This window comes from Furipterus horrens, unplaced genomic scaffold (genome assembly GCF_987537825.1).
Source record: "Furipterus horrens unplaced genomic scaffold, mFurHor1.1.pri manual_scaffold_1, whole genome shotgun sequence".
Classification (NCBI taxonomy): Eukaryota; Metazoa; Chordata; class Mammalia; order Chiroptera; family Furipteridae; genus Furipterus; species Furipterus horrens.
In genome coordinates this window covers 6677992-6704003 of record NW_028327171.1, presented here as the reverse complement: position 1 = coordinate 6704003, position 26012 = coordinate 6677992, and the positions used below count along the sequence as shown (strand labels likewise).

Here is a 26012-nt window from a genome sequence, read left to right as displayed (position 1 = left end):
AGTCAAACATTTCTAATGTGGCCTTTAGATGGGACGAACATGGGTGCAAATACTGTGGATAGTGAGGAACAATACTTCAATAATCTGAAAAAATAAGGTCTAAATTAGTCACTGTGACATCAAACAGTTATAAGAAGAGGCACAAATTTAATAAATACGATCTAAAACTTTCTTTTAAAATCGTCAGGCATTACCTTTGCACCAACCTCAAAAATATAATGTTCCCTAATATGTGGAGAAGTTCAGGGTAAGATAGTTCAGGGTAAGATGAACTGTACTGAACTTCGATATACAGTATTCAGCACTGAGATGCCAAAGGGACGTTTTCATAGCCCCTTTCACAGAAATCAGAATCTCATAGACCGGACATCACAGACATTATCACTGAGGTACCAATGACAGACAGACCAAGAAGGGGGTAGGCCCTTGTGACATGTAGACAGCTTAGTTGCATTTAGAAGACAATGAATTGCCCATATTTTATTTTTTAAACAGTAACATTTTCTTATTACTCATTTCTCTTTGGTCACAAGGGTTTGGCAGCAGGTGGGTTAAACATCAGGGCCATCCTTGCCGAAACTTGACCGTCCTCTGCCAAATCCACCCCCTCCCAGTGGCCCCCGTTTCTTCCCCCTTCTTTCCCAGCTACTGTTTGATGTTCCTATTCTACTTACACCTTCAGTCCCCAACCTCCCTCTTCTTCCTCAAGAGCAAGGCTAATGCTGTTGCTGACTCTGGCTGAAACGTTAGACCGATGCCTGGCTGGGCCTCCTATATTGTCACTCTTAATAATTCCTGTAATTTAGTTATCACTTTGCAAGGGCTCTGGCCAAAAAATATGCCAGAGCTGACGTTTCTCTTGCAGGCACCTCTACTTCCAGGAGCGGCATCTTGTCACTGGTCCTCATAAGGAAGGCCATACTTCACGTCAGAGGACAGGAGCTTTCAGTCCCCGGAAACAGTTCTGTTTTCTTTGTATCGGAGAAAAGATAGACCCTACACCGAAGTTTCAGGAGAAAGGAAATAACTTCTGTGGCAAAGAGGGTGTGTTAATGGGGGATGCCGAGGAGCAGCTAGTCCAGAGTAGTGGCTTGCCTGGGACAAAGGCATCTCTCTGCAGACTTGCGTTTTGTATGAGCCTAACAAGGCTCCACTTCAGCAGCCTGGGAGTAGGGCAGCAAGAATGCAAAGGGCTGGTACCCACGTCCACCTGCTCCCTAACAGCAAGCTTTAATGTGGATGCACGTAAACACATTCAGTTCAACAAACCATTACTGAGAGTCTCCCATGTGCCAGAACTGTGGACTCTGACATAGGGGCAGGGAGTGAAGACTAATCAGGGACAGCCTCCTATAACTGTGAGAAGGGGCCCATAAAAGCACAGAGTCAGGGACTAGGAGTCAAGGAAAGGCCAGTCCTTGCCCCAGAAAGACCTTTGTCTGTGATCCCTGCGGGACCCCTGAAATGTTAATTAAAACACAGTGGGAAATTGCAGACATAGAGTTTAATGTCACAGGTGCCTCTCTATTAAACAGAGTTCATGATTAGAATTGCCCAGGTGCCACCTGACCCAATAAGGCACAGATTCCGTGCCTGTGTTAGACTGAGTTCTAATATATTTACAGATTCTATGGAAAGAGTTGCTTTGCACCATATTTTTTATTGTCCAAAATAAGGCCATTTCTAAGAATATGACAAAGTTGAGCAACCACTGACGTGGATCAAAAATGGAAATAAGAAAATTTGGATTGTAGAAAAATATTGTAGGAGTTCCTAATAGGCACTGTTAAAGTTACTACATAAAAAAAAAGTTACTGCATAAGGTCAACTTCAAATTGTTGACTTTGTTTGATTGCTAGAATTGACTAAATATTTATAAGCATAAATATTTTATTATCTTTATTATAAATATCTATATATTACCATAGAGACAAGCAACCTAGTTAGGTGAACACAACAATATGTTCTTAGAAAAAAAGATAGGAAAGGAAGGAAAAAAGGAGAGGAAAGGAAAGAAGGGAAGGAGGGAAGGAAGAAAATGGGACTCGAGCAATTTAGCCAACCTATATTCCCTCTTCCTGAGTGCTTCACTAATTTTAGAGCTCAGCGGCCCCCTGAAGTCTCAATTGTCTGTGAGCGCTACATTTCTTTCCATCTATAACCTTATCCAGGAGCGCAGAAGCCACAGTTTGCTTTTAATGATGCCCTGATTTTCCCCACCTTCAGATCCTTTGAAGTGCAAGGTTACAGGATGAGTCACTGGCTGGGCCGAGGATCCCAGCAGCCCTGCCCTTATGAAAAGTTAACTCACATGTCAAGTAATCAACTCCAGGACCACTAAAAGCTTCCTCCTTTGAGGAGTTTGCCGGAGAGGGTACCAACTTATGCTGGCACCAGCCAGGACATGCCAAGCCAAAAAGCTACTTCCAAGGCTCCAAATTAGCTAAGGATAAAAATCAGTGGATGATATAAAATGGGGCCATCCTTCTGGGGCAAAGTGCCTTTATCCCCTTTAGTATTTTAAACCTGTTTGGAAATGGGTTCATATTATAAAACCGAGCAGTCCAGAAGGCCATTGCCAGAGAGAATGTGGCCTCGTGGTTAAGGAGCGGGCCAGGAGGCATCTTCATTCTATGTTCTGATATGGCCTTTATCTGTTCTGCAAGTGACATGAAAGCTCTCCTCGTCTGTAAGACCAAAAATTGGCACGAACTTTCATAACCTACAGGGAGAGGAGTGTGCACCTAGCAGCCCAGAGACACGCACACCTGAGTGGACTTGAAGTAGCTAAGCGTGACCAGGGCATGGATCCACAGAGCTGCCGTGCATGCAAGACATTCACAGTACAGAGCAAGCAACAGCAGGTTTGCAGTTGTGAATGTGGAAAGTAATACGATAATTAATAAATAATAATATGAGCTACACTGCCTCTCCATGGCTTCCACACCCAAATGAAACTGACCTCCTGAAGGCAGATGACCGATCGCCTTCTCGTCACCAACTTCACCTTCCCAATATCATCGTCTAGCCCTCTCTGTGCATCCAGGGTGTTAGCAAATGGTACTTTTGAAACTCCTCCCTCTCCATTTTAGTATTTCCTAGACTCTCCTGGTGGCACATCTTCATCATTTCCCAAACCAAGAGATTAAAGGGGAAGCACAGAGCCAAGGACGGGTGTGCAGGAACAGTAGGGGCTTGGAGGAAAGGGTGTCACAAAGTCTGAATCTCATATTTGTGAGAAAAAAAAATGTGACAGGCAACATTACAGGCTTGGGGTGGTGTTCTCGTATTCGCAGATGGCAGGTAGCAATATCTGCTCTGTTTCGGTGTGCACCAGGAGGAGTGCCAGTCAAGCCAGAAAATATGGACCAAGACTCACAACAAGTGAAAGGAAAGAAGGGAGGGAGGGGGGGGACGGAGAGAGGGAGGGGACGGAGAGAGGGAGGGATAGAGAGGGGGAGAGGGGGTGGGAGGAGAGGATGGAGGGAGGGAGGAAAAAGAAAAACCCGGGTTGCTTGAAAAAATAACCAGAACCCCTGATTATTTCAGTTGATTTTTTTTCTTTCAATTCTACTAGGTTCTAGTCCTCATGGGGTGAGGGAGGGGGATGGTGCATAAAATAATAGTTCTAACCCCTTGCTAGTAGGGGAGGCAAAGCATGTTTACAGTGAACTAGAACACATTTGCCAAATGGTAAGCAGGATTCCAGGGACACTGATCCACTAAAGGGAAAGATATTTTCCCCGCTGGAAAAAATTAAGGAAGGTGTCATGAGGTTCTGGTCTGTAGACCTCAAAATCCTAACATTTTAGGATTCTGAATGAAATTTTCCGGATGTGATCCCAAGGCCTTTGTGAATAATCTCTGAGCGATCAAATTAGAGGTACTAAAAAAAGTTACACTCCATACCCATTTTCAAAGACAGTAAATTCTAGAAGTTAGAGATGGGAATAAATTAGCTTAGCTTATAGACAGGATAGTTTGTGAGCAGCCAGGCAATGACAGGGGTCACCAGAGGCCTGGACAAGCACCATTTGCATTTTGACAAGGCTGATTGATAAGGGTGCACCAGGCTGGAGCTGGAATAAGAGCAAGCCGGGCCAATCTTGAGTTGGCACAAATCCAGGTAGGAAAGCTAATGCATTAGAGGGAAGAATCCAAATTGTAAAAGATTTGGAAGGGCTGGAGCCAAGGAGATAAAATTAATAGGGGTAATTGTAAAGCCTTCTATAAAAGTTGTGAAAGTTCATTTGCAACCCATATGATGAACATTGTGGTCTCACTGGTGCACCGGAAGGAGGTTCTCAAAAAATCACCAGTTCCTGTGCTCAGCCTCATTTAACAAAGGGCCATAAGAAATCACAGGGCTTTCATAGAGGAGCGTCCCAGGTAGAGAGTGACCTAGGAATCATGCCATCTCAAGAGTGCCTGAGAAAGTTAAGAGAATTCAACCTAGAAGAGAGAAAGTAGAAGCAAAGATGCAGACATGGCAGCTCCATGGACATATCTGAGTGCCTTGTAGATGGTTCCAGAAGGTGTTGATGGTCTTAAAGGAACACAATGTTTGGGGCTCTCTACAGAGAATGTAGAGTACAGAGTAAGAAGCTCAGTGAGAGGCTTGGGCGTCAGGAGAGAGAGGCAGACTCACGCAACTGAGACCTTGCTCTCCTGGGATCATCTCCGTCAGTCAGCTGGGAGTCTCATTGGCGGGGAGGTCCCTTTGAGAGTTTCAAAGCATGCGTTTGACACAGTAAAGGGTGTGTCTCAGATCCGTCACCTTTCCTGCAGGGTGGATGTCACGTAGAGAGCTGAGAGTCCAAAGTTGGGGAGACCAGAGAGGTAGCTATTGACTGGTAAATGAGATTTGGACTGAAGAGACAGAACGAAGTCATGGTCCCATGGACACAAGCAGAGATGGGAGACTTGATAGGCAGGTCAGCTCTGGGGGTGAGGGGTGGGGCCCTGTATGCACAGAGACTGCATGGACCCCTTCCTGGGGCACCAATGTCCCGGGGAAGGGACTCCCACATTTATTAGGAGGCTGATTTGAAAATTCTTTAATGCTCATAAGACTATGATTCCATGACTTAAAAAAAAAATTGTCTTAACTGGTCCCAGATTCTCTTCTTACCACTATATAGAGGTGTGTCCAAGAGTCTGTCATCTCTTTCCACTGTCCCTGCGTGAACATGAATAAGACCCTGAGCCTCATCTCAGCCCTGTCCTTTTTCCCAAACTGGATTCCAAATCTGCCTTGAACAGCTTCCCCTAATGCCCCCCAACTTGCTTTAGGCCGTTGAGCCCTCCCGTATGTTGGAGCCCAACTGGCTACTTCCATAGCCTTCCGGACTCTTGTTCCTGCCTCACACCTGGCCCTGCATGTACCTGGACCCCCTGGGGTGCCCCTGCCCCCCACACCTGGTGTGTTCTTCATTCTTGGAGGTGACCTCTGTCTACTGTGATGTGTCCTGCGGTCCTGTCATCCAGCCCTGGCGGCCTCTCACTTCAGCAAGCCCCTCTTCTGAGCACTCTGATGGCCTGATGCATGCTGGTCTGTCACACCCCTCCCAGCCCCCCACCTCTGCCCTCCTCCCTTTCCTCCCCTGGGGCCAGTGAAAAGCTGCCACATTGTATTTGGTAATACACAGTCACCACCCCTTAGCTCCTCCGTGTCTTCACCACCCCTAGTTCACAACCATACCTGGGAATTTCTCTGCCCTGCCCAACTGACCGATGACTCCCTGCTGCACAATTCAAATGCACAATAACTCGGGGCCACGGAGCAGCCCCCCTTTCAAGTCTGTGCTTCCCAGGTGTCATGCTCCCCAAGCATCATGCTCCCCTTACAGTGGGGGCAACCTTGCATCCTTCCAGACTCACCCAACCTGAGACATTGGTCTTCTGGGATCGTCTCCATTCGTCCGTTAGCACTTGGCACCAGCTCCTCTGTGTGTCCCTGGACTTATGACACGTGTCCCACCCTATGTATAAAGGGCCTTAAGGATAGTGATGAGAAAGAAATTTGAATGGACAGCCGTTGCTTACGAATTTCCACTCAGCTGCCACTAATGACTGAATGTATCTGGGTCCCCATTTCCTGGGTGCTGAATAAGGACACAGTTCCCAGGCAGAGACAAGAGGACACACACTAGAGTCCTAAAGTAACTGGCACAATCCAGATCCTTCTTATGTGCTCAATGGGGAGCCCAGCCCACCCCTGCCCCCTCTCCAGAAGCCATTCACACGTGGTTCCTGAAGAAAACTGTGACCCTATCCAGACCCCATCCCTGTGCTTAAAACTCCCCCAGAAGTTCACACAGGTGAACTCCCAGAAGAAGTAAATTTCCATTAATATCATTTTTCTCACACTATCAAATGAAATCAGAAGGAGAAAATAGTAGCTAAGACTTAAAAAGAAACGGTGGGCTCTTAAGATGATAAGCACTGGGAAGGGCAGACCAAAATGGCTTGGGGCACCTACCCCTGTGGACGAGCTGAACCCCAGCAAAGATGCCGTGGATGAGGAAGACTCACAGGAAGAGCCTGTCAGTATGTGAGGGGAGCTGTGGTCTTACCTGCTGGACCCTGCAGTTCCTTAGAACGCTGATAGGAAAACATCGCAGGACTAGGAAAAGAAAAACTGATGAGCAAAATGAGGAAAGCAGGTCCCTTTTAAAGACATGTGAGTCTGAGTTACCTTCAGATTGGGAGCTGAAGTACGATGCTTATGTCTTGGGGTTTTCCCCTCTTTTCTTAGAATATTGAACTAGCCACTGCTTGGTGGTTACATAGAGCTCATTATTCCCACGCTTCTGGCATTTTGCATATATATATTTACTTTGCAAGTGTTAAATCATTCAGGAAGAGAATAAACTCATCATATTTACTTTGTCTTTGCAGATAAATATAAAGGCATGCGCTGGGAAATTAAATGCTGTTTTGCTTCCGTTGCCTTGCCATGTGGGTGGGATGGAAGGGAGCTGCCTCCTTTCCCAGACTGAGCCCATCTGTGCACAAAGCCGGGCCCGGGTGTGAGGTTGCAGTGGGACCCGGCATGGCTGCCTCGGAGAACGGAGCTCTGGTTCCTGGGTGTGGCAGCCCACGTGTGGTGGCCCCTGTGACTGTCCTCACCTCTCAGGAATAGCATGCTGCTCCCCGACACAAAAATGATTGCATTGAGATGTCAGCCCCCGGCAGCTGAGAGATGAGATAAAAATGTTCCAACATCTGTATTTCTTCGCTACACAATCAGTTACACAGGCGGCTGAAAGCGTTTCCAGAAAGTTCTGTTCATTGAACACTACGGTTAGCATCAAGAATTTTTTGGAGAACAATGAAAGAGCAAAAGGGAGGCTTTTGTGTTTTAAGAAAGAAAACACTCATGTGTTGCCAGGACAACATATGTGAAAAGAACAAATTACATTTTAAGGAGAATGAAAATTTCAAAGCAATGTCATCAGAAAAGGGTAACTGTTTTTCTACCTCATTTTTAGGCAGGATTTATTTGGTCAGGAGTGGTAACGAGATCTTGGTAAGCAATGTCCTCAGAGAAAAAAAATATAAATTAAAAATTTATTTCTGAGTTCGAAACAAACATTAAAGTTTCCAGACAGTGATACACCAATTATAGAATTCTTCACTCAGCCTAAGGGACTCACCACTCTATGGTAATGCCTTTTTTAAAAATGATCTATGGTGCCAGAAGCTTTTTAACTTTCGTATTTTGATAACAAAAATAGTACAATTTACATTCTATAAATGAATTACTTTCAAAATGTTAATTTTCTGACTACCAAAAATAAAGTTGGGTTTTGTAAAAGTGGCAAATAAATAGATTGTCATAAAACCTCTAATAGGGATCTGAGAATTTTTTATGGCCCTAGAGTGTTATGTTCTTTTTGTAATTTAAAAAAATATATAGTAATTTAGAGAGAGCGACAGAGAGATAGATCCCCGTAGAAGAAATAAAAAACCCAGTAACCTTTTGGTAATTAGTAGTGATGTCGGTATACGATTATTTTTCATACTGACTATTGTCATCTGACTCTGTAGAATATTGGTCATAAATGCCTATGTGAATGTTAATGAGTTGTTTATCATATACTAACATTAACTTTCTTTCTCCAGATGCAAAGAGTTTAGCTGAGATGCTCATGAGGTAAGCACAAAAATTAACATTCCAGATATCATGTTTAAAAGAACAATTTAAACTTGCTGAATGGTTTTTTTTAATGACATGTTCTTTCTGACATGTAATCTCCATTTTATGTACCAAAACATAGCCAATAGTATACATTTATACACACCATAGGTAGTTTTCTTACTGACTGGACTCAACCAACACAGTGTTTCCCATTAAACTGGGAATTAAAAAGCCACATATGAATGAGAAGCTTTGGTTTTGCTCCCACCCAAATCTACCACCTTTGAGGTCATGCCTTCTTCCTGGTCAGGTTAGCATGACAATAGTGAAGAGCAAGCCACAGAAGGAAATTTCTGGTGCCCTGTGCTCTTCCAAGGCAATGGGCTGATCAAGGAAGACTGTCCTTGGCCCCAGCTCCCAGGGCACCTTCAGCCGCACACCTCCCCCACCATATACAAATATCGCTCACCAACTGCTGCTACAAATACCTAGTCATGTCCCGTCCGGGAGGCCGGGGACAATGTTATCATTGCGTTAGCGGTGCCCAGAATGGCACTTGCCCCACTCCTTCTTGTTGAGCAGATGAATGACTGGGGCTCATTGAATAACTAAGCAAATGTTCACAACTAGAGAACACATCCCAGTGTTTGCCTCTTAAACCTTGTACAGCAGTCCCTCTCCATATTGCGGCTCACTTATGACGGCCTCACTGCATCGCGGGATTTTTTAAAACATTATATTTAATTATCGCGGATTTTTCGCTCTATCGCAGGATTTTGCAGTCCTGTACAGTAAACACTAAACTAAATGTAAGGTTCCTACTTCGCGGGTTTTCACCTGTCGCGGGGGGGTCTAGAACGTAATACCCGCAATACGTGAGGGATCATTGTATATAGTAATGATTAAACCAGAAGTGGAAAAAGATCCTCAGAGTCTAGGAACCAAATAAGAAAAATGTCAGGGACCCTGATGGTGAACTTGATGTTGCCATTTTGGGATGTCTCATGTAGGAAAGAAAGAAGATGGGGTGTTCGGTCTCGTCCCACTCTCTGCCCCATCACAGTTGGCTTGCACATTCTTCCCATCTCTGCATGTAAAATTAGTACTTTTTCATTACGCACAAAGAACCCCTGCCCCAAATCACCATATCTTTGAAGACGTGAGGTCAAGGTGGACTAGCATTGGCCCATGGACTACATTTCCCACAGACACCTTTGTTTGACCACACCATGTATTAAAACAAGGTGAGCGATAGGTAAGGGATATGGGGGAAACAAAGACAATTCTGAAATACTTGGTATGAGCAATCAGATGAACCTTGGTGCCATTTGCCAAGATTAGGAAGACGAATGCAGGGTATGGATTTTTTTTGTAGGGTAAGGAGGCAGGGTTGGCGATGTGAGTGAAAAGATCCATGTGGGTCCTGCTGAATTTGGGATGCCCTTTCAGCCTCCGGTGAGAGCGTCAGGTGGCTTGTAGGAAGAATTTGGAGTCGGGAATGTCAGTGGCCTGTAAACACTCCCTCCTTAAGGACGGGTGTCCAGTCACACCACCCAAGCTTAAACATGCATGAGAAGGTTATGAAAATGTGTACGTAATGCCTTGAATCCATTCTCTTGTGAAAGTCTGCATGTGTTTGCTAAGCGAGGATTAGGACATTTCCACGGCCGCGGGGAGCCCCCGGACACGCACGCTGGTGTTGAGCGAATCTGAAAAAAACGTCTAGAAAGCAAACGAAGAAGCCACAGCCCTTTGATTTAAACAACTTAGCTACGTAATAAAATAAATTTTCTAATGTAGACTTAGAAATATACATTTACCGATGACATTTAGAAATCAAGAGATGTCACACAAAATGTTGGCTTTCTGACTTTTGAAAATGCACAGCCTGGTTGATAATGGCCAACTGGAGCTTTGCACAGTGCCCCCTTTAGACAGCACAGGGCTTTTGGCTCAGCACAGCCAGGCCCTGTCCGTCCCTCCTCGTGTTCACTTTACTGATTTGCACCCAGCCTGGTTCCCAGAGAGTTTCTGGCCACATCCTCCATCCAGTCCCAAACCACAGATCATGCCTCTGTCCAAAGCCCAGGACACTGGAGTCTGTTTCCTGACATGTTCACCAAAATTTTTAGGTAGGATGACTTGGTACTTATTAGCTCCTCTGCTGTCCTAGAATGCTCCCTTCACCCTTCTCATTGGCCCCAAGTAAGACATTAGAAAGCATCTTCTTTGTTAATAGGGCAATTACTGCAGCTGAAAGGCCACCTGTTGGTGTGAGCAGGAATTAATAACAGTATTCCCAGCTGACCGTTGCCAACGTAAAATTAGGAACACTGAAACTAGTAATTACTCCCAGTTTAGGGAGTTGAGGTAGTTTTCCTCCAAAGGGTAAAAGTGCTTGAAAAGGAAGAGAACGTCCAAGCTCCTCAAATAGGTGGGTTTTTATGGGATTGATTTAGAAGGAAAAGCAATGCTTTTAGTCAGACAGAGTCAGTTCCCTCTGATTTAGGCACGTTCACAGCAACAGCAGATCTGTCACCTACCAGGTGAGTCTAAGACCAACCATATCTCGAAAGTGGCTGGTGAAGTCTAGGCAAGTCACGTGCATTGGTATAGAGAAGGCCACAAAATTGCTGTCCCTCATTTTTGCTGCTGCTTTCTTGGGAAGCTGAGGATTTAGCAAGCTGGTGCAGTAAGAGCACAGAACCACACGCCTGCATTCTAGGCCTGATTCTACCACCAGCTGGTTTGGTGATCTTGGGTATGTCATTTCCCTTCTCTGCGTGCAACTTTCCTCACCTAAAAATAACAGTTAGGAGTTGTTCTTAGCTTCATCATCTGTGATGTTGGTGAAGGTAACATGTATCTTCCAACCGTGTTGCACAGAGAAGTCTCTGTGTATTTCAGCAGGGTTAGCTGTCCCACGGCCAGACAGGCAGAGGCAACTGTGGGATAAACACAGACCGCCTGGAGGTCCCCAGGGGCTCCCCGACATGGCGCCTTCTCCCATTCCTGGACACTCATCCATTTCACCCCAACCAATCACCCCAGACAGGGAGAGAAGAGAGACTTTATCCACCATGCCCAGGTAGAAGGGGGTTTCCTTTTATGTGATTAGGGCAGAAATAAGTTTTTGAAAAATGCCAGCCTTCTAAGAGGGAGAGTGGCTGACTTTAAGGCACTAGCCAACACATGATTATTGTCCAAGGACCCATATGAGTAAGGGCTAGTTGTAAGCAGAGAACAGTTCAAAGAGAGAGTTTAATTGGTTTAGTGTTTTTCATGTTCATGTTTTTCTACACATCATATAGAAAAAACCACCCAACTATTGTAATGGTATTTGATTCTGATAGCCCTAGTTATTTTATACTTCCAGATTATTCCATATCATGTGGGGGGGATGATGTGCAGACTTATTCATTAGTTTTTTTCCCACAAAGCTTAAGGAAATAGTAAAACTTGAAAGAGTCGTAGCGAGTGCGAGTAGTTTATTGGCTAAGCCCAGAAATGCCATCCCCTGTGGACCAGCACCTGCTCCCTGTGGTGTTAACTAGACAACCAGATGGCAAATGTGTAGTATGATAACAACTAATATATTTAGCATGGGTCTATATTATATAAAAGATGCAATTTTGTTTCCAGAATGAAAATATTCAGAATCTTGTTTTAGGTCACAAATGAAGATTCCTCAAATAGTATTTTTTTAGGTTGACTGCCGTTCTACTGACCAATTGTTATTTTTGGAGAATCAGCCTTCTTGCCACAATAGATGATAAAATATGGCAGCAAAGATTAAAATAACCAATGTAGTTGGGACCTAATAACTCATTTAGATAGAAGGAAAATATGATTGTCCCTAAGTGAAGCTTCTGGGACCTGCCCTCGGCTCACACTGTACCCTCAAAACAACACGGTTTGTCAACAACCTTCCACAAGCGTTTATTGAGCACCTACTTTGGCCACATAATGTTCTAAGTTCTGGGGAGATACAGGGACCAGAACAGATGAAAACATCCCTTGTAGAGCTTCTATCCCAGTGAGAAATACAGGTAATAGGTAGGTCAGTTAAATATATGCTAGGAAGTACTGAGCGCTACGGAGACCAGAGCAAGCAGAGAACAGGAAGGGCTGCAAGTGGGTGGTGGGGTGGGGGTGGGGTGCAGAGTGCTATAAGCAAAGGGACCACAAATGCAAAGGGAGGAACAATTAGCCCCTGAATCTCCAGGTTTGTTGGTTCTTTTTGTTTGTTTGTTTTCCATCCTTTTTTTTTTTTTTTTGCCCCTGGCCTGCAGGGCTTTGAAGCAACAGTCCTGGGAGGAGGTGTTTACCTGCAGCTTCAATTGTCTTTGTTCATAACGTCCAGTCAGATGCTGAGTCTGTGTCAGGTGCAGCACAGTCGTTTAGCCTGCTTGTTGCGTCAGTCTGACAGCGGACCCCTCGTTGTAAAGTTCAGCCTGTGTGTGGGTCCGTCGCCGGTTAATAGAGCAGCCGCTGACTGCCTCATAACTATTCGAGATGAGCAGGAGGAAAGGGCTCTCGCTTCTATTTTTGGTACAAGGACAAGCTCAAGTCCCTAGGGAAGTGTCTAAACAGATCCTTCCGATATTCACAGGGGAGTAGTTCCCACATGTTTTCGGGGAAATAGAGCTTGTCTAAGCATGACTTCACTGCAGCCCCCAGGCCACCAAAATGCCCTCCGTTTTTTACAAGCATTTGAATCTTTGTTTTAAAAAACACACCTGCAAATAAAGTGAGAACTTAGTTAAGTAAATAACTTGAACGAGTGTACAGACCTTGCGAAAAATTCAGGCCACAACGTTTGAATCTGGGCTCTGCATAATTAGCATAATCTAGCTACATAACCCAGTTACTTATCTGTGGAGCAGGAAATCTGGTTCAAGATCAAGTCCTAGGTAGGAATGCTGCACCTGGCAGAAGCTGTTGTTCTCACTGGCTGTTTTGTTCACACGCAAGTGAAAAAAAAAAAGGCCATGATAAAATATTCAGGATATTAACACAGACTTCCCCATGCAAAGGTCTAAAGGACCTCTTGAGTGAACTTGACCTTCGGATGATGAATATTCCTTCAGCCACATGATTCAAGAGTTCTCGGGGACAAGGAAGGATCTGGAACTCCTGGTAAATGCTTGGTTAGAGCAAAAAGCACTTGAGACTAGAATGGTCCTCCTTTATTCTCCGTTAACTGTCACGAACTCATCACAAAGGGGACTGGGCTCCAGAAGTCTTTCTCAGAACAGACCTGGACAATGATCGAGCTGGATGCCTTAAATTATCATGTTGCTTGAATCATCTGAATGCCAACTACTTCTCAAGGGCGATTTAGTAAACATTATTTACAAAATTTGCCCGATTCTTATAAGTCTGTAAAGACTGAGCACCTACTCTCCTAAAGCAGATTGCTAATTAAAGCCTTTATCAACGTCTTTTGGGATTTTTTTTTTTTTTTTTTTTTTGTATTTTTGTGTGACACACAGATTTTTTTTTTACCCCAGGCTGTAACTGAACCTGATTATAATATGCCATTTTACTACCTGTTTTCATTTATTTTCAGCCAACAGCTCACTCTAAGAGTAATTTTCTGGTACCCAAATGTTGAGATAAAATTCTTATAGTAATCTAAATGGAAAGGAAAAAAAAAAAAAAAAAGAAAAAAAAATTCTTATAGTAATTGTAGTTTTTTTCTATCCTAAAATGCAATATTGGTTAGGAACACTGAATCCATGTCAGGGAGGCTAAACAGGTTTATGATTTGTTCCCGGAACAAATATCAAACCACACCGGCTATAACTGCAAGCCCATTAGCACAGCCCCACCCTGTGAACAGCTGGTGCCCTGCCCCCTCTCCTGCCTTCAGTGGAAGATCTCACATCTGACGAGTAAAAACGCTGTTCGTTTGGAAAATTGCTTTTTTTGTTGTTGTTCCACTTGCCTTTTACACAAGACATGAGACCTTCCAAAGGTTCTGTTGATAGAAAGAGAACCAGTCTCTGTGGACAGTTGTAATTTCTGAACCTCACAACAGGTGCTGAAATTTAATATGAACAAATGCCGCTTGAATGCAGGAAAATTCTTCTGTCCCATGCTTCTTCCCCCGCCTCCCCACGAGGCATTGACATAGTTCGGCAAGAAACCAGATTGGCGCACAAGCACGCGCCGGCGTAAGGTAACGCTGACCTGTCTTTGATCATGCCCCCTTCCTCTTGTATCCCCAGCAAGAACACCCGGACCTCAGACACCCTGAGCAAGCAGCAGCAGACCCTGCGCATGCACATCGACATACCCAGGGCCCAGCTTCTGATTGAGGAGAGAGACACCATGGAGACCATCGGTAAGGTGGCACCGCTGCAACTCCACACGGTGTGGCCGCCGCAGCCACGCGCTCAGCCCACACAGCGGGGCGCGGGGAATATTAGCGGTGAAAACATCTGGAATGAGACGTAAGCAAAGAAGGTAGAAGGCAGAGAACTGTTATTGAGGGGAATAATAAGTACCAGCACATGTGGGGGGAAACGAACAGATGTACGCGTCAGAGGTCACCCGAGATGGGAGTTCCCCAACTCTGTCCACTCTGGGTCTTTCCTAGAGAGGCCAGTGGTGCCGCTCTGTAGAGCAAACACCTGTCGTCCAATAAACCTAGCGAGGGCCACACTCCAAAGCCCTGTCTTGGAAACCCGCTCTGTGCGCTCCTCATCAACCCCATAAAGGCCTCCATGAAAGAAAACGTTTCAACTCTACACCTGCCAGACACATGTCTTTGCACAGGGCCTCTTTTCTCCATCCCCCAGCACCCCATACATGTTCTAGACGTCTTCTTTACCGTGCTTTGGGGATCACCCACTTCGCTTATCCCACCATTGCAAAACAGACACCTGGAAAGCTTTTGAGACTTGTTTGTCCAGAGCCCAGGAGTCCTGACCCCTTCCAGCCTCTCTCCACTCCCAAGTCCACCATCCCGCCCTGCCTGCCTAGAGAGTTGTATCTGCTCCAGAACTGGACACTTCCTATTTCCATGCAGTAATGATCAGAAGAATATAGCTCCTATTTATGGAGAGCCCTCTAAATGTCATGTGTTTTTATAAGCACTTCCTGTGCATTCTTGAATTTAACCCTCCCAAACAGCACAGGATAGGGGTACTCCTCAGTAACTGGGCGGTAGAGAGGCTACGTGGCAGGTGAGGCCACGCAGGTGGTTAGGAGCAGAAGCTGGGTGCGACCCCGTGAACCTGCTGCCTGCTTCCGTATTAACAGGCTACTTCCCAGAACCCCCGGCTTTAGAAGTATCACCGGACTTTCCAGTCGCCAGGGAAACCAACTCTAAGGCAGGTTGCGGAGGCTGCTTCTTTTCAAACTTCACTCTGTGTTTGTTCTGGAATGTGTCTGCCGGCACCCGCTCCCAGGGCAACCCTTTCCTGTAGGCTTGGCTAAAACTACTCAGCTCTTGGCACTTACCTTAGACTTAGATCCCCTCCTGCCGGGAAGGCAGCGGTAAATGGCCCGTTGGCAGGATACCTCCGCTGCCCCCTGCCCCGGCTCCGCTTTATTATGTTCTTATACAACAGTGGAGATGTCTTGACCGAATGGCTCATCAACTCTGAGGTCTGGGCAGCCCTTGCTGCATTCAAGTTTGGTCTAGGCCTACCAGCACTTAGAGAAGGTAGGTCAAGTCCAACGTGGCTTTTGATCAACCAAGTTTAGTTAAGTACTACCCGCGTTGTGTGAAGGGTCCCTACTCATCCTGAACCACACAAGATTTTATTAGTTTGCTCACAACTAAGGATAAGGCATTGTGGTTTGTTTGTTAATAATTCCACCCACTGCTGTTAAAATAGGTAGCTGGGCGGAGCCTGGGAGTGGCCCCGCCTCCCAGCAGTGAGTCGCTGCTGGCCCAAACCAGAGAAAGAGCTGCCCGGTGGTTTCTGGATGCACATCACATTCCTCACAGGATCATCTGTCACCAAGACTCACTTACCTCCTGGTGATGCTGACAGTTGGTCGATGGCATTTTCTAATTACTGGGGAAGTAAAAATACGATGCTTTCAAACGCTCTGGGCTCAGACTACAAGAATCCAATATGAAAGTGCCATTAATTTCTGCCCAGAACCAGTTGTTAGCCTCGCGAACTGACAGGCACCTGAATTTTTTCATTAAAAGTTTGTAACCTAGCCCTGCAGATAATCTGGTCCACCCCCAGCGGGGCTGCACTTTGGCAACCACAACATATCCGTATTATTAATGAAAAACGAATGTAGATGTCAGCCTGTGATGGCCGGCCCCGACAGTAAGGGGTGTCTCTGTAGAAAGGCAGCCCTATTGGGGGGGGGGGCAGTGAAGGCTGTGAGGCCAGCCCCCCATGCCCAGCCCTGCTCCGGCCTCAGGACCAGCTCCGCTGTGCCGCAGGCTGGGGTGCCAGCAGACACCTTGGCTGTCTTCTCTCTCTTTCTCTGCCAAGAAATTTTATTCTGATTTCAAGAGGCTTTCCTTCCTTGCCAGAGCCTGAGTAATTGGGTCTTGGAAGGTTCGTTCTGTTCAAAGCCTTTTTTGGGCACAGAAGTCTCGCTGTGTTGTTTGTGACTTCCACATCATCACCTCGTGTCAGAGCACACTGTAGCTAGGTCCCAGCTGACTGGTCGCTCTGATGAGCCTCATCCCAGGCCCCAGTGCCTGAATTCATGAAAAATCCATATATCCTAACCAAAGTGTCACTCGGAGTAAGAGAGCTCTTAAGAAAGTGTGAGGATTATCACAACAAAGGAACAAAAATCTTGAGACAAGCCAATAATGACAAGCGGCCCAAGCAACTGCTCCTCCCGAGCACTAAAGTGCTCCCCATTCCTCTGCTCCCAGGCTCCACCTCTTGCACCCTCATGTACCTACACCAGTGGGACTCAGGAAAGCTGACTAGTGAATCAGTCAAGAGACATTCTGGAGTCCTTGGGGCCCAGAAGAGGTGGGAAGAAAAGGACCATTCCTCTAAACCATTTCAATAGAGGAACCCTAAACCCTGAAGCCTGGGCTTTCTCTTCGCTTTCCCCCACCTGACCCCGTCCCCAAACATTTGCCCCAAGTTCTGTGTGAGACCCACCCCAGTCTAGACCATGGTAGGGAAGTTTTTCTAGTGCTCAAACAGAGCTTCCTTCAAATGGCAGCGCCAAGACTGGGTGTGACAGATATTGCTGGTGACGTCCCAGGTGAGCTTTTGAGCAACACGCCAATCCCAAACTCTGTCAAACAGGCAGCCGCAACAATAAATCAATGGTGCCTTAATGAAAAGCCCCAGGGAGTGCAGCATCCCGTCCCCGCACTCAGAGATTCTCTTTCATTCACGCTCTGAAGCAAACCCTGGACTTTTAGAATTCTAAGACCAATTCTAATACGCTGCTTGAAATTTTTAGGTGTTTTTGTTGCTTTTGATGAAGTGATTATCATTGTTATGTTGAAACGGCCGAGTCATTAAAGTAGGATGAACATTTGGCTTTCTGTGTCCCCCACTGGTCTGTAGATGATCGCTCCACAGTCCTGCTGACGGATGCTGACTTTGGAGAGGCAGCCAAACAGAAGTCCCTGACGGTGACGCACACGGTCCATTACCAATCAGTGTCTCAGGCCACCGGGCCCTTAGTGGACGTTTCGGATGCTCGGCCAGGAACGAGTGAGTAGTCCAACCAACATAAACTGTGTGGGTGTGAAGGATGCTGAGAACACGTTAATTGCTCTGTCCCTGTGAAATGAAACTGTGGGGGGGGGGGTGTTGAGCCCTGCGCCTCAGAAACCAGTGGCGATGATACCCTCTTTAATTGGGACATCGAGATTTTTATTGCTTGACCTAAGCTGGTATTAAAATTGTGTCAGTTGTAGCCAATAACTCTTGGTATTGGTTTACTGTGAAAGTGCTAGAAATTTCAGATCAGGTTAATTTGTTATCTTTAGACGACGCAGGAAAAGAAAAAGGTAATTAACGCGCGTGCCGGGGCTGAGAGGTCGTATCTGTTTTCTCTGCAACAACACTGCAAGGAATCTACTTATTTAGGAGGTGTTATCGTCGTCGGCAGCCGTCCGTCTCGAGAGACGATGGTGTAGCTTCTTAAGAGTCTATCTGCACCGCCGAGAATGGCTGTGCAGTCCGACTCAGGAGTGACACGGTATCTGTCTCCTCCCGTGTTGAATCGACATCTTGCGATGACGCTGGAGTGTCCTCTCCAGTGAAGCTGAAGCTACAGAGCCTGGGCAGGGTGATATGGAGGGTCTGCTGTTGCCCATGCAGCAGACCCCCCATCTCTTCGCAGCTGAAGGATCCAAGGGAAAGACGGAGTCAATACAGCTTGGCTTCAGGTGCGCCGCAGGAGTTGCCGGTGTTGACTACAACGTCAAACCGCCTTAGGGACTCCGGCTCCGGATTTTCTGTCGGGGTTTACTCCCTTAGCCTTTCCCCTGAAGAGGTATGCCGCAAGGCAGCGGAGGTTTTTTGGAGTCAGAGTTTTCCTTCTCTGATGTGCCCTGACTGGAAGATCGAACCAGCGACACTTAGCTCGCAGGCCGACGCTCAATCCACTGAGCCAAACCAGCCAGGGTAATAGGAGGTGTTATAACCCCTGGTTTACAGAGAGAACACTGAGTCTTGGAGGAGTTAGGTAAACAGCCCAAAGTTGTACAAATAATGTGTGTGAAACCAAGATTCAGCTGTCAGTCTGTCTGTCCTCGAAGCTCATGCATTGGTCCTGAAGGCACTGCTGGGGAAAAATAGAGTGCTGGGGAACCTGGGGAATATGTTCAGTTTAGTCATTAATATTTGCATACATAATATACGGAAATTAATTCCTCAATGAAATTAAATCCCCTAATATGTATCTAGAGCTTATTAATTAGACATTCTTGTTCCTTCATAATTGAAATTGTTCCTAAATCTCTTTAAAGGCCAAGAAATTGATGTCCCGATTATTATCTTTCTGGCAGCTTTGATGTCTAGCTTTTACATCTCTAATCTCTCTCTTTGCAAAAATTTACATGCTAGAGTGTTAGAAAAATAAATATTATAATGTTGAAAGCTATTCTTTATCATTTCTGACTTGTAAGGCATTTGTGGAATGCCCTGAGCTTCATGAAGCAAATTGGTTGATTCGTAAGTAGCAATGTAATATACAGGAAAGTCATTTTAACTGTATTGAAATTCATTGGGAAAACTGGTTTCCAAGCCATGCTCGAGAAACCTTTTATTACTCCCTTCTGTCCACCCTCATCTCCTTTCTTCTTCGATGACATCAATACATCCTGGAGATGTGCGTGGGCCGTGAGTGCAAATGAGCTTAACGAAGGGGTGTGTGTGCATGAGAGCCTTGCTCTTGAAAATTGCTCCAAGGCCCTCACTATGCTTTCTAGCTATTAGTTTTCCACCGTGATCTGCCTGCCCGCCTCTGGCCACTTTAAGACTCAACGGATGGGTTTCTGAGCCGCTGATTGCTTCTCACCCAGGGAAAGATTATACATCCCAGGGGACTTAGATTGGTGGACCCTTGACTTCAGCCTTCCCTTGTCCCCATCAGCATGGAAGTTAATAGAGACATTAGCAGAACAGGAGAGATGCAGAGAAGACGGGACACATGACCAGGTCACGGCTCCCAAGTCTCTGTGTGCATCAGAATCACCCATGGATGAGCGTCGGCCTGCGAGCCAAGTGTCGCTGGTTCGATTCCCAGTCAGGGCACATGACTAGGTTGCACATCAGGTCCCCAGTTGGGGGCGCAAGTGAGAGGCAACCACACAGTAAAAAAACAAACAAACAAACAAAAAAAGAATCACCCATGGCACCTGTTTATAGTACCCCTTGCAAGGCTCCGCCCCCTGGGATTCTGACACACCTGGTCTAGGGCAGAGCCTGGGAATCTGCATTGTAGCAGCCATCCTGGGTGATTCCGATGCTGGCGGACGGGACCCCTCTTCATGGAGAAGCACTCCCCTGAGGGTTAGCTCAGGAAGGCAGGATCCCGCGAGCATGCCGTGAGCACAGCACACCTTTCCTACCTGCCGGGTAAAAGGGATGTGCATTTTCACCTCCCTTTCCGTGTTTGATTAGCAGAGAAATTCACAGAGGTTAGTGGTAAACAGACAGGATGGGAGAGGAGGCAGTAAAGCAGGGAACCTTCCAACTGCACAGTCGGCCCCAGAATAATGACATTCAGAGCATCCAGAGACATGAATCTGAGTCGCGAGCAGAAGCTACAACCAGTGAGCAGTGAGGGGCAGAAGGAGGCACCGGGAGGGGCATGTCCGAGTCTCTCATGGCTATCACGTTGTAAGCCTGGTTGGGGAGCTTCAAGAATTCCTTCATTCGGACTCAAAAATATTTACAAAGCGATTACTTTACATATGGCCACTGCGCAGTGATGGGGGAACGTTGTAAGATGCAAAAAGACATTCATTTCGTTCTAGTGGAGGAAGTTAGACATTAAACAAAGACCTAATGCATTTTTCATGTATCAATATGTTCTAGGCAAAAAATAGAACAGAATCATGTGATGGTGAGTCAGCAGCAGGGGTGTGGGGAGGCTGGGAGAGGCTACTTTGGTGGGAGTCTTTTGGGAAAATCTCCACTGAAGAGATGGTGTGACTCACGACCGGGTCACCACCAGGAGCTGACCTGCCAGGCAGCAGGAACTGGAGAGGAAGTCCCTAAGCCTCAGAACCTAAGGCATGTTGGGGACAGAAATGACACTGAAATGCGTTGAGTGACAGGGAAGGCAGTAAGGGATGAGCCAGAACAATAGCCGACCTGGTCTTGAGGGGCCTCTCAGCCAGCGTGATACATTGTGTTTCATTCTGAGTATGTTGGGGTTTCACTGGAGGGTCACATCCCACGGAAGCAGCTACGGCTTTGTGAACAGCATTTCTCCTGTCTGCATTTCACTCAATGACGTGGACAAACCTTACACGCATCTGCTCAAGTTCATGCCTCAGTCTCACGTTCAAAAAAAAATAGTTCTTCATTCAGCATCTGCAGAACATTCTCTATTAGTAAAAAACCTTTGGGATCATTTTTTATTAAATATTCTCCTCCAAACCGTATTGTGAGAGAGGGACTAAGAGCATTCATTTCTTTATTTTGAAATAGAGACAGTGGGCGGCTGCCCCCCTAGAGACTTACCGCAGGAGTCTGAAGACTATTCATGTATAGTCCATTCCCTCAATGACAAAGGACAGTTATACTCTTCCAGTTATGGCAGGACTGTGTCGTCCTTGTAGGAATTCTTTATTTTTAAGAAGAGCATCTAAAATACACTGTTTGCAAACTAGACTGTGACAGCCTCTTGGAAGTTACGTGTGTAAGCATTTTAGTGGTTGGCCAAAGAGTTGCGACAAATTCTTCTTACAGGATGGGAGAAATCGCACAATTTGCTGTTTATCTCTTTCAACCTGTGAAACACGCCTTGGCCGAGGCCACAACCCATTTCCTTTCCCGTTTGCCATGTGGGTTAGACACACTCAAAAGCGGGGGGCCCTGTTCATGTCGGCAGCCCCAGCTCCAGTCACAGGCTCCAGCACCCAGGAGGCATTCAGTAAACGCACTGAGATCCTGGCCGACTGTCCCGTTCTGAAATCAGGATAAAGGGAGTGAAAAGAAAGCACAGTTAGTATTTCCAACAAGACTTGGGTGATCTGCTCTTTCCCTCTCTGTTCTCCATTTTCTAAGACATCTAATTGGCTGAGCGCATGTATCTCCTCTCCCAGTTCGAAATGTCCCTTTTAATACATACACAGTTCCCCCAACACACTTTACAGAGCCTTACCCATCAAATTATTGCCCAAACTTAAGTCAACTTTTTTACTTACAGATGTGCAAGGTCAGAAACACATGGGGAGGCATAAATCCTAGATTTGACCTGGATTCTTTTGTTCTGCTTTGTCGCAATTACCTGGAAGTCATTCATTCATCCATCATTCATTCACCCACACGAAGAGCGTTTACCCAGCCCCCAAATGTACACAGGGCTGCACTGGGAAATGAGCAAGACACAGCTCCTGTCCCATCAGCACTGCTGGCAGCTCCTGTCCGCGGTCCAGGCGCCCTCCAGCGTCTCCTTGTATGATTGGTAATGATGGTTGTCATCTGCCAAACCCTCTGCATTGAGTTTCTAGCCATCCTGACCCACCTATCGGATGTGCTGCTACCACCTGCCCATTGAGCAGGACATGTCCCATCCCTCCTTACCTCGTGTTTGTCGCTCAGGGGTCCTGGGCCAGGCCCCTCGATCGCTCTACCACGCTCCCATCACCCCGTCTCACAGAGGCTCTGCAGGTGGGCGATGTGAGGGGGGTGGGGTCATGGCAGCGAGCGGCGAACCTGGGTCCAGCTCAGGCAACCTGCCTCCAAAGCCCCAACCCACTCTCAGCCCCTCCCTGTGGCCTTAAGTCGGGATGATGCTCCTTAGAGGACATCTAGGGAACAAACAGATTCCTTTATCTATTAGGTAAGAACTGTTTATAATATGGATTGAATCCCATCTTTATTTTTGTTGAGATTTTGAAAAAATACATATTCTATCACCCAGAATGGTACTAGACATAGCACTGCAGAAAAACACCTAAAGGGGGAGAGGAGTGTCCCGTGGATAGTCCCATGATGAATGTTGGTTTATTAAGTGACAGGAATGGTCAGTCCTACCAGTTTTATCCTCTCCCTGAGACAACTGGGAGAGTCCCCATGGAAAGCTGAGGACTAGGCACCTATAATAGCAGGGAGGAAAAAGATTAATGCCACAGTCATAATGCACATGACATGTTTTATAACCCTGATATCTGTAAAAGCCTCTCTTATCCCAAGCTCAGAATCATTCGTCGGCGGCGGCGGCAGCCGTCCGTCTCGAGAGACGATGGTGTAGCTTCTTAAGAGTCTATCTGCACCGCCGAGAATGGCTGTGCAGTCCGACTCGGGAGTGACACGGTATCTGTCTCCTCCCGTGTTGAATCGACATCTTGCGATGACGCTGGAGTGTCCTCTCCAGTGGAGCTGAAGCTACAGAGCCTGGGCAGGGTGATATGGAGGGTCTGCTGTTGCCCATGCAGCAGACCCCCCCCTCTCTTCGCAGCTGAAGGGTCCAAGGGAAAGACGGAGTCAATACAGCTTGGCTTCAGGTGCGCCGCAGGAGTTAAAATAATGTGATTCAATGAGCAGAAGCTTAATTCTGTTTCAGACCCAATAGTGGAAGGCCAAGAATTATTTATATCACTGACCCTCTAACTTGCTGGCTGTTTAGCAAGTATGATACCCCCTCACTGAGTTGTACTTATTTTACCATGTTGGGGAACCAAATAAAAAAATTTCCATTCAGGGGCAGGAAAGCCCAACATGTTAGTAGATTAACTACTGAAATATACCAAGGAAGCTTCTGTGTGGAATCCAAGTGAAATTTGTACTTTAGCTGCTATCTCAGGAGCTATCATACAGAAGAGTTCAGTTCAAGTTCAAAATAGCTGCAAAAACCTGATTATTAAAAAAAAAAATGTGTCCACTACCCCAGTATTTTATATACTATGATGATTTTACCCAGAGCAGAAGAGAACTGCAGGCTGTGCTTGAAAGAAATTAATATCATGACCTATATTTCCAACATTTTCAGGACACTGTAAGGCTGTCCTCATCTATAGAAAAAAGGGAATATGAATCACATTAACTTGAAAAGGGTTCTGGTTTGGTATAGAAGTGGACATGTGCTTCCTGACCATGGAACTTTCCACAAAGGGTGATCTCAATGAGGAAAGGGGACATGGGAGTGAAGTCTCTGCCCCACCATTGGTGGGTGTGCTTGACAGGAGGGAGCGCAGGTGAGGGCTTTGGGGGGGCTTGTGGAAATGGTGTCCTTGAAATGAAACTATCCAGCTGACCCCTCCCCCACAAGCATTCATTCCAGGAATAAACCCGATCCACAGCCGGAGTTGCCAGAAACTTCAAGAATAATAAAAATGAGAACCTTCAAAATTTATGTAAGGGACTGGGTAATTCTCTGGAAAAGATTCATTAGCATTTAAATAACAAGTTCCACTTATTTAAGCTCCACTTATCAAGGCAATAGTGCCCGGAAGACATTTAGCCTCCTGCCCAGGAGAATGTTTTCCCATCTCTTTGAGAACCTCTCTCCTGGCCTTTCAGCGGAGAAACACAATTATCATTCATCCCTTGCTTCCAGAGACCTGGTCACTCTAGCCTAACTCACTCACATTCTAATCAGGGCAAAAAAAAGAAAAAAATCTTTCAATAATGTCTTCTGTGAAATTTTGCAAGGAAGGAACGAAATGTGCCTTTAAATTAATGCCCCCAGAGAAAATGCACCAAGACAGAGCATATTAATGACTCAGTGAATCTTAAAACCTATTGATTTGGCTGCCATGTTAATGCCTCTCTCCGGCATGGTAGAATGATAGATTAGGTTCAAAGTCCAATAACCAGAAACTCGCAAAGAGGAAAATCCTCCATTTAAAAAGAAAGTCATTTCACCACTTTCAAGTGCCTGCCTGCCGGGACCCAGCATGGACTTATAAGTGAGCCGGTGTCATGCAGACGCCATATCAGACCGCTGAGATGTGCAGGGTGAGAACATGCGTGATTAAGTAATGGGCAACCTCTGAACTAAAAGGTAGTCTTGGGGCCCATTTTTATCACTTAATAGCTGCGTCAGTTCCCTTTGGGCTTCCATTGTTTTCATCCATAAAGTGCCCCTGGACAATATGTTTTGATCTGAGGACCTCTGCGTGCCAGGGGTTAGAGCTAGCTCTACAGATGGCTCCGTGGAAGAACAGCCAGCCCCTGCCCTGGACAGACAGCCAGGCTCATGGGATGATGTACGCTGGAGCTCGGCCCTCTCAGTTTTGTCCTCTTTAAAGTCCTTCACTGGTGGTGAGCAGTGAAGATAGATCGCTGTGTTGAGAAGTAGCCAGGCCACTTTGAAAGGTAACTGCATAAAAATTCCTCTTTGATAGGCAGAGAATTCAAAGATGGAAAAGGCCCATGCAGCGTCTTTTCCTGCCTTCTGGCTGGAGCCCAGAAATACCACTGTAGGCAACTGAGCCTCTCCCCTTTTCCACAGGATTCCAGAAAAGGCCGTGCATGGTCCACTCCCGTTTCCACCGGTCTGTGCTGTTACAACAGCTCTGCCTTAGCTCAGCCAAGAGTCAAGCAAGGCACTCGGTCCACCCCATGGGCTGGTTGCCTTTGGTTCTGGATTGAGAGGCAGTGAAAGCCACGTGGCAGCAGCTTTGGAAGGTGGTAGGCAGTGAAGTCCAGACGCTTATTAAGCATTCGGTCTCCATGGTGAATATCCAAGTCTTTGTCAAAGTTCCGACAATTTCATTGGAGAGTTCAGCTGCCATGTGCAAAGAGTGGATCCCTCCTCGCCTCTTCCTAGTTTCTGGGGGTTGCCGACAATTGTTGGCGTTCCTTGGCTTACAGCGATGTCACTCCAGTCTCTGCCTCCACCGTCCCATGACCTTCCCCCCTCCCGTGTCTGCCTCCTCTTCTTATAAGGATGCCAGTCATGTTGGATTAAGTCTTACTCCAGTCTGACCTCATCTTAACTAATTACATCTATCTGCAGTGACCCTCTTTCTAAATAAGATCACACTCTGAGGCTCTGGGGATTAGGATGTGGACAAATCTTTTAGGGGTACACAGTTCAGCCCATAACAACACCTGACGGTAGTAGAACAGTGGAAAGGAAGTGACGTTAGAGCATATTTGACTTAGCTTCCTCGTATTACAGAAGATGGTGGTTCTCAGGAAGTGTAAGTGATGTGCAGCAGGTCATGAAACTATGCAGAGCCGAAAACAGGGCTCAGATCCATAAAAACTGAGTCCGATTCTAG

At 46.2% G+C, this 26012-nt stretch overlaps 1 protein-coding gene across 1 annotated transcript in view; it reads left to right on the top strand.

The window, feature by feature from the left end:
- DSCAM (DS cell adhesion molecule) overlaps window positions 1-26012 on the top strand; it is a 425587-nt gene that overhangs the window by 398832 nt on the left and 743 nt on the right. The window contains exons 28-30 of the mRNA XM_090271008.1: window positions 8128-8158; window positions 14377-14492; window positions 17665-17814. Coding sequence (XP_090127134.1) covers window positions 8128-8158; window positions 14377-14492; window positions 17665-17814 — 297 coding nt within the window. The remainder of the gene's footprint in view (window positions 1-8127; window positions 8159-14376; window positions 14493-17664; window positions 17815-26012) is intronic.